This window comes from Octopus bimaculoides, chromosome 13, assembly GCF_046866305.1.
Source record: "Octopus bimaculoides isolate indiv1 chromosome 13, ASM4686630v1, whole genome shotgun sequence".
In the NCBI taxonomy this organism is placed as follows: domain Eukaryota; kingdom Metazoa; phylum Mollusca; class Cephalopoda; order Octopoda; family Octopodidae; genus Octopus; species Octopus bimaculoides.
The window spans coordinates 44,613,151-44,622,381 of record NC_142940.1 but is presented as its reverse complement, the minus strand read 5'-3'; the positions used below and the strand labels follow the sequence as shown (position 1 = coordinate 44,622,381).

Here is a 9,231-nt window from a genome sequence, read left to right as displayed (position 1 = left end):
AAATATTCTCAAGTTTCACTGGTCCCACTCCTGAACTATACGGTCGTAAACATTCGCCAGTGAGAGTAGCAAAAAATTTTGCTAAACATGACCTAAATACATGCAGATATGTATGAACTAATTTTTTCTCTTCGCGATAAATTTGACAATCTTTGCAATGGGGTGCATTGTTTATCTCCCTAATGAGATAAACATGTGTTTAACGGCTGTATATAATACATACAACTAGAGCTATTGCAAGCGACTAATTTTCACAGTATTGCCGCTTTTGAGGATTACTCTGGTGAAATATATCATAATTCAAGAGACACGTTATATATGTGTAGGCAAAATAAGCTGTTTGTGTAATGAAAAAAGCGCAGTCGGGTTATAGGTTTTCCCACCAACGTATCACTGGTTCTTTCAGAGAAAGAAAGAAACCAAACACATCAATAAGACATTTTAACCGAATGTGATAACTGAGTATATGATGAAGGGTACGCTATCAAGTTTTTAAAAAACCGTTAGTAGATATAGAAAGAGGAGGAGAAAGAAATTAGCAGAAAGATAATAGTAGAGAGATATAGAGCGATAGGTGAATTAGAATAAAGCTTAAAGGAATGGAAGTAGATATATTTAGTGGAAGTGTAATGTAAGAAGACAGTCAAAGGTTAATTTTTATAGAATGGTAGAAATCACTTATAGGAACTAAAGGTATGTTTCTGCCAATGTTTGCAACGATAAACACGTTCTATAAACGTGTTTTCAAGGGGATTCTTTGAGAATAGGATAAAAAGCTTTTCAGTATTACAAAGCGAACGAAAAGATTTACCTTTGTCATACGTTAAAGAAATAGAGAATATTCCATTCCAAATCAAATTGTTTATGATCTTTTAGATACCAGATTAATTTACTAAACCCAGTATTGTTACGTTTATTGATATACCTAAATGTTGAGTAATGATTAGATATTCTTTTGGACAACTGAGATGAAGAACTACCAATATAAAAAAAATACATCAGACTCGGAAGTAATTTTACATTGATAATGTAAGGCTTTTCTAACACAAAAAATCTTTCACAAATCATCTCTTCGCATAGCAATAAGTTGTTAAATACAAATCCGCTTAATGAAAATATTAACATTAATTTTGTTACCACTAACCATTCTTTAGATAATAATAACAGCGAGGTTATTGCTTCTGAAGTTGACTCCTATCGTATTCGTTTTCTTCGCAGTAATTCTAAGACTAGAAACTCTGTTTAACAATGTAGAATTAGTTCTGGGTCTGTAAACACTGGAAAACACACATATATATATATGTATGTGTGTATGTATGTATACTTAGTTTAATATATATATATATATATATATATATATATATGTATACTTGCTTATATATATGTATGCATGTATACGTGATTATACATATGCATGTATACTTGGTTATATATATGTATGTATACTTGATTATATATATATGTATGTATACTTGGTTGTATGTATGTATGTATGTTTGCATGCATGTATGTTTTGCATGCATGTATGGACGCATATATATATATGTGTTTGTGTGTGTGTAAAATATCAGTCATCAATTTTAGTAAGGAAATATTTTCTTTTCTTTATACCCCACTCTCTTTCTCTCTGTCTCTCTTCCTCTTTTCCTTTTTACAAAGGGGTTGTCTTTATCTGATGAGTCTCTTCAAGTTGTCGTCGAACCTCGTCAATAACTTTTATAATTGACAAAGTATCAGAGTGAGTGTGAGCAGGACATTCCAGCTGACCTTTAGAGAGAGAAAAGACAAATGTAAAAGGGAATTACAAAAAACCTTAATATTTTGATACAAAACAGAAGATAAATTCAATGTTTATTTATGTTAGCAGAAAATATTTTTTAAAGTATTGAGATATTCTCTCATGTTTGCATGGATAGATTTTTTTTGGATAGATATTTTTTGCCTTGAACTTATCACTGTTTCATTCCATATCCTTCACCAGGATTGACAAGGGAGTATCTGTGACTGGATTCAAAGTAAACATTGAAAAGAACTTTGTTGAAAGAACAGCGTTTTCTGTTTCTCTTGCCTATGTTTCCATGTTTTCTTACTGATACATACATTGGCAAAATACACACACACACACAATTTTGTGAGCAGGTCAATTACATCGCTGGAAAGTCGACTGCATGTATAATTTATATACATGCATGCGTATATATGCGTACACAGTAAGTATCTGAATCCCACAAGGAAGGTGTTGGTCGACATTCGCATAAAGGGAAGATACTTTCAGAGATGCTGTCTCGTGCTATTGAACTTGAAACTATGCTTACAAAGAGAACATTTTAACCTCATAGCCACGTCTTCGACCAGCTAGATATCAAGCTGAACAGACTTTGTGACAACTGGCTTCTTGATTGATTGTCCTGTTCCATAGTGTATCAACTATCTGTGATTATGAAGCGTAGTAACAGCTAATAAAGGGGAGACGCACAGCAACAGTAGTTCTTTTTCACTGTTCATACCCACACACTTCATATTACTTCACATTTAACTACTACAAGCAATAGAAGTGATAGATTATCAAATCATGAGCCACGGTATCGGTAGTAGCTTCAATAGTTATCGAAATATATGGAAGCACGTTTATATAAGCGACAGTATTTATCAAAGACTTACCTTTCTCAAAACACTGGCGAACAGCTTCAGCCTCATAAGCTAATCCAGGGCTATTGGGGTAATAATACTTAGCATCAGATTTGGGTAGTGGAAATTCTCTTTCTTCTCCATTCACTTCGATTTTGGTGGGAGACCAAAATGGATCAGGGATCTGTTGAAATAGGAATGTGTGTTACATACATTAAGACAGTTTGGTTTAATTTCTTGACTATTAACGTTATATATGTTGGAGTCAGTGTAATAATTCCATTAATAAATTGAATAAATAGTTGTCTTCTCTAAATGTTCTTTTTTATCTTATAGATCTAAATAATGGTTATAATAATAAAACTTCAATCTTGGATTAACTAACGATAAGTATAATTTTGAAATTATTTATCTTTAAATGAAATGATTACTTACATAAATTTTACCTTTAGTTCCATAAATAAACACGTCCCGTCTTCCGTCTATATCAAGATTATAAGACAAAGAGGCTCTAGCACCATCCTTATAAGTCAGAATGATATTGGCAGATTGATCGACACCTTTCCAAAATGAAACAACAAAACAACATTTCTTAGTTCTCCTTTTTACACATGAACGCAATCATAACATAGAAATCACACAACTAGGAACCTTTAAGCTGAATATCATCATCATCATCATCGTCTGTGTTTTCCTCATGTTTGACACAATTTGACTAATAATGCAAAAAGGGAAAACTAAGTGAGGTCGGTGCTCACACAAAACATCAAAATTAAGCAACGTTGATGGCATTAAAAACAAAGGATAAGTGAAATAACTATATAATGCACGTACAGGTCTGATCAGACAAAGCTCTGTATACTGCAGGGCCTCCATTATTTAGCAGTATACGTAGCTATTTGCCTTGTATTTACATTAGATACTGTTAACCGCTCTCACGCCTATTAACACCTGATTCGCTTGAGTAGTTAATAGTGATACCTTGCTCACGTTCATTATTAATATAAACTCAAAGGCAGGAGCTGTTTGCGCAGTTCCGTAGCTAATAAGGGAGCAAGAGTAACGACCGTTCTCTCGAGCGCATATTTCAAAATCGGCTGACAGCTTTCCTCCAAGTTTCAGGCCTTATGCCTATATTAAACTGAAATGATAATATCCTCACCTAGATGATTTATCACTCGGGTGGGTAAACGGTTTTTATTAATACGAGTTGAGAAAAATAATGTCTTTAAACTAAATTATTTCTGATCCTAAAGCTTTATTTGCATAGCTTTGCGACTTAATTGTGAGCGGTTTTAAATTCTCGCACCTATCTTATAACATCTAACCGGCATTCTAATGTTCTCTATTTGCTTTACTTTCATTAGCGAATATTCTCGTTCTGTAGTAACTTCATTTTTCCCTTGATTTATTGTAAGCGCTCTGGAAACAAAAATATGCCTTAGATTATTCATGACATAAAAGGGCGCATGCTCCTCGTTACTAATAACCGCATGTAGATGTATATAATTCCCTCTCCCCTCTCTCTCTTTCTCATGACTCTGTTTTTCTATTACCTTATAGCTCACAAAATTATCAAAACCTCCATGGGAGGCACTGAAGTAACATGAATCTTTGTTAAAGATACACTTACCTGTGTCAGCAATCGTTCCAACAGCAATAATTGTCTCCGGTTCTTGTCTAAATATGAATTTTGAAAGCCATATTAAATACACAGAACAACACAAGAGACCTCCTCCGCCCAAAGAATGCCGAGATACAAATTCAAATGAAAAGGCAGCCGTAAAGAAAGCTGCATCCATGTAGCGTATCTGTCCTATGGTTCCAGAATCAATTATTTCTTTAAGAGCTTTATAAGCTGGGGAGAAGTTAGACCACAAAGCCTAAGGAGAAAGCATTTATGTTGAAAAAAAGGAAAGAAAAAATGTTAAAGCAAGGAATAAGAATGAAAGAAATGAACTTATGTATAAAAACATACAAGAGAATGTTGAAAGAAACATAATAAACATATCTTATTTCTGTTACTTTTCATCATGTTATTCTGTGTTGCGATCTTTAATATTTTACCACTACGTTGCCCACCTCTGTTTCTAGTAAATCCGCTGTACAGCCTTTCAAAACACTTGCCAAGTTTTCACAGATAAAGCACATTACTAAACGTATAATTCTATTTTACCTCTATTATAAATTTATATTATAAATTTATATTATAAATTTATAATTTCAAATCCATTTAAAACCAATACGCTTAATAATGGAAACTGCCTTCTTTTCTTACTTTCTCGTTTTTATTTTGTCTTGTGACATTTAATTTTCTTCTTTTATCGTCAATGCAACGATATTTTATTACGCCCGAAGTACAACCTTCTACTCTCACCGTTCCTTTACCAACCAGTCACATCCACAAAAAATCTTACAATATTCTTTAAATTTATACTTCAATGAAGGCATTATTTCAAGTGTTCGACTTTACTTCATCGCCCGACGTTACCATATGCCAACATCGCAGTTCTCTATGATAGGGGTCTAACCTGGGTTAGAAAGAAAGAGAAATGGCAACAAATATTCAATGAAGTATGATGACAGATTATGTATACATTGTAGCTTGCAGTTTGTTTATTATTTAATCTATTAAAAGGCGGCGAGCTGGCAGAAACGTTAGCACACCGGGCGAAATGCTTAGCGGTATTTCGTCTCTGTGAGTTGTTCGAGCTTGTTTTACTATATTGTGTATTTGTTTGAGCTGCGTTTGCAGCGGTTTTTGAGTTGTGCCGTCTCTCGGTAATACTGAGAGATGGCGAGTGGGAGTCGTGTATGTTCGGACCCCAGTGAAACAGAATTGTCCTCTTCAGAGGAGGAACTGGTCAGAGCTATCAAAAGGATGGACGAAAATTTAAAAAGGGAGAGTGGATCATGTGGAGGAAAGTGAGATTGATAAGGCACTAGTGGTGGTCTGGCCCGATATCATCTATTTGGCCAGAGGAAGCAAATATGGAACTGCAATTGTGCATTATAGAACGGTAGATAAAGCGGTAGCCAATGCAGCCAAAATATTAAAAACTAATAAAACAGTCCTCTTACCGTCCTTTATGGGTAAGAGGATAGCAAAAATAAAAGTTGAAGGGGTTCCACCAGAAATTGATGAGGCTTGGGTTGTGGCGGCCCTCCTCATAGAAAAGGAGAAGGAAGTCACGGTTTTACAAGCTGAAGTGACAGATGGTACAGCATGGAAAGGAAAGATTATTGAAATGACTGTACAGGCTAGTATGGAGACGTTGGAAGGATTAGCGGAAAACTTGTGGATCGGTGATTTGAGCCTGAAAGTGTGGGAGGAGGGCAGGATTCCTCGCTGTTTTAAATGTGACCAGATAGGCCATATAAGAGCGAACTGCCCTCCACCACCCAAAATGGTAGAAGAGCGACAGCCAACACCACAAGAGAGGATACAAGAAGTAGAAAAAGAAACTCCAATATTAGAAGATAGGGAATGGGAAACAACCGGGAAGAGCAAAAAAAGAAAAAGAAAGGAAAGTACTTGTGAACCCCAACCCGCCCAGTACCCACCTCTCCCTTTTCACCACATCCTCCCCATGCAGACACCAAACCTACCCATTCCCCTCCAACAACAAAACAGAACAGAAATGCAAGCATACATGATGTAGATATGGTTCCCCTTCCCCTGTTTGTTTCGCTTGCGTTCTGTATGCGGACGCGGAGGATGACAAAGTAAACCGGGCGAGCGAGTAGAAGGATGTGGTTGAAGGGAAATTCTGGGGTGAAGATGGTGAGACTATGATATGCCAATTGTTAAATAAGGCATAAATGGAATTAGTTAAAAAGAATGATAAAGGTATTGAGCTGTGGAAGGTGATCGGGGATAGAGAGAAATTGCCAAAACAGACTTGTTATACCGAACTAAAAAAAGAATAAACTAGAAGTTAAAATTGAATGCATTGTTACCTTTTAAGCATTTCCTTATCTAGCCATGAAATGACAAAGAAAAAAGCACAGCTTTCTTATTGGCTAGAATCTTTCTTTAAAAAATCATTTATAATGTCCTAGAATACTTTGGAATACTTCTTAATTTGTAGTTTACAGTAGTGAGTGGAATTTTGAAATAGAGTGAAAAAAATTACGAGGGGAAATAGTTGAGAACCATTGTCTTTCATAGTTCCTCAGCCTGCTAGAAATGGAAGCTAAATCGTGCTAGATAACACCTCAGTACCTTAAGATAGGTAAGATGTACCAGATAATGTTGTATCAGATAAAAACCATCTCTGAGGGGGAAAAAAAGGGATGATCAAGACCGGAACGTTTTAGATTATGGATCCTTTTTATTAGGGATGATGTCTTTTCAAAGAACAGCAACGTTCCAACATACACCATTTTAGAGTTAAAAGACATACCTCCATGAAAAATAATTTCTTTGACTTTGCAAGTTCAATCATTTCTTCTGTCTGCTTCGTGTTACAACCACAGGTTTTCTCACATAGAACAGGTTTACCATTGTTCAGCATAAGAATGGAAAGAGGATGATGGAAAATGTTGACCGATGAAATGTACACAAGATCTATGGGTAAAACGAAATTATATTAGTTTTTTTTGCTGTCAAAGTAATGCATTTGTATAATTCAAGTGTGATATATAGAAATATTTTTTTTATATTTACACGTGTCTATTTTGCGTGTGTGTGTATACTATGGGGTGCCGAAACTTTGTTGGCTTTGGATAAAAATAAAAAAAATACAGGAGGGTCAGTTAATTTTGATTTTATTCAACATATTCCCCTCTCAAATTCACACACTTATTGTAGCGGACCTTCAGTTTTTCTAAGTTCTGTAAATCGGAGGGTTGGGCCTCCAACCAAGCCTTTTACGACACCCCTAAAACCAGAAATTTTTCAACACCTCTTCGTATGTGTGCATATATTTGTAAGTGAACAATTAATTTCTTTAATTTTGCGAGAATAGTTGTCATATCTATTCATATTCTATTATCATTAGAATCATTATTGTTCACAATGATAATGCTTATTATCGTCTTATTTAAATTTTCATGTTTATTTCTCTTATTTGGAAGGAGGTGAACACAGCTATCCAGATTTTTTTTTAATCCAGTGTCATCTGGTTCATGTGATACATGAACGAGTTGAACTTACTGTCACGAACTATACATTTCTTGGTCTATTATTTGTCGTCCAGTACAAGACATTATAGTAACAGTTGTAAAAATTGAGTTTGTGTAAGACCAAAATTAAATGAAATAAATTAAAAGACCTAAAATGTTTACAAAATAATATACAAAGTTTACAATCGGATTTAGGCTAAATATTTTTCATACCTATGTTGGGATCTTTGGCAAATTCTTCATAACTGGTGTACACATTTGGTATTTTAAATTCATCGGCAAGTTTCTTAGCTTTCTCTAAAGATTTGGACACCACTGCAGTTATCTAAATGAAAAGCAAAATAATGTCATGTGCAACAGAGTTTTATTGTGCAGTATATGTAATTGCAATGTTGATAGTTATATAATTTTAATGTTTGAGGTATGCAAATAAATAAGGCTTTCTAAATCGACTGTTAGTAACTTCTTAGATACGAAGTCAGTGATTTTGAGATGAGGGTGGAAGTAGATTGTTGTTGTTGGCACTCCGTCGTTTACGACGTCGAGGGTTCCAGTTGATCCGATCAACGGAACAGCCTGCTCGTGAAATTAACGTGCAAGTGGCTGAGCATTCCACAGACACGTGCACCCTTAACGTAGTTCTCGGGGATATTCAGCGTAACAGTGTGACAAGGCTGGCCCTTTGAAATACAGGTACAAAAGAAACGGGAAGTTGTGGTGGAAGAGTACAGCAGGGTTCGCCGCCATCTCCTGCCGGAGCCTCGTGGAGCTTAAGTGTTTTCGCTCAATAAACACTCACAACGCCTGGTCTGGGAATCGAAACCGCGGTCCTATGACCGCGAGTCCGCTGCCCTAACCACTGGGCCATTGCGCCTCCACGGTAGTTGATTACATCGATCTTTACACTTGATTGGTTGTGTAATTTATCGACTACAAAAAGGATGAAACGCAAATTCGTCCTCAGCAGGATTTAAACGCAGAACCGAAAGACCCGGAAGCAGTACCACTAGGTATATTTTTGACGTTCTAATGATTCCGCCAATTCATTTTTCTTAGAAATAACTGTCTCTGACATAGCCAAACGATCTGAAATTTGGGCGAACAAGAATAATGGAATATATCAATTCCGCCCAGTACTACTTAACTGGTACTATATGTTACAGAACCCGGGGATGAAAGTCAAATTTGACCACGTCATGATTTGAACTTAGAATATAAAGAGCACAAACTAAATACTGACACTCTTGGGAATCTTCAAATTAGTCGTCATTCTCACTATTATTATTATTATTAGGGCGACGAAGTGGTAGAATCTTTAGAGCCCCGTGGTATTTCTTCCGACTCCTTGCGTTCTGAGTTCAAATTCCGTATTTCAGTTTTTTAGGGATGATGAAATGAAGTACCAGTCAAGTACTGGAGCAGATGGTACAGGCTAAGCCTCCACCCCTCAATATTGTTGGACTTGTGTCTAAATCA

General features: G+C 35.7%; 1 protein-coding gene across 1 annotated transcript in view; it reads right to left on the bottom strand.

The window, feature by feature from the left end:
• Positions 1-853: 853 nt before the first annotated feature.
• Positions 854-9,231, bottom strand: part of LOC149132905 (trans-1,2-dihydrobenzene-1,2-diol dehydrogenase-like) — a 13,042-nt gene continuing 4,664 nt past the window's right edge. Inside the window, exons 2-7 of the mRNA XM_089361680.1 lie at positions 7,969-8,080; positions 7,035-7,198; positions 4,262-4,511; positions 3,064-3,188; positions 2,662-2,812; positions 854-1,767 (exon numbers count right to left, since the gene is read on the bottom strand). Of these exons, the coding sequence (XP_089217806.1) occupies positions 1,652-1,767; positions 2,662-2,812; positions 3,064-3,188; positions 4,262-4,511; positions 7,035-7,198; positions 7,969-8,080 (918 nt within the window). The 3' untranslated portion in view covers positions 854-1,651. The remainder of the gene's footprint in view (positions 1,768-2,661; positions 2,813-3,063; positions 3,189-4,261; positions 4,512-7,034; positions 7,199-7,968; positions 8,081-9,231) is intronic.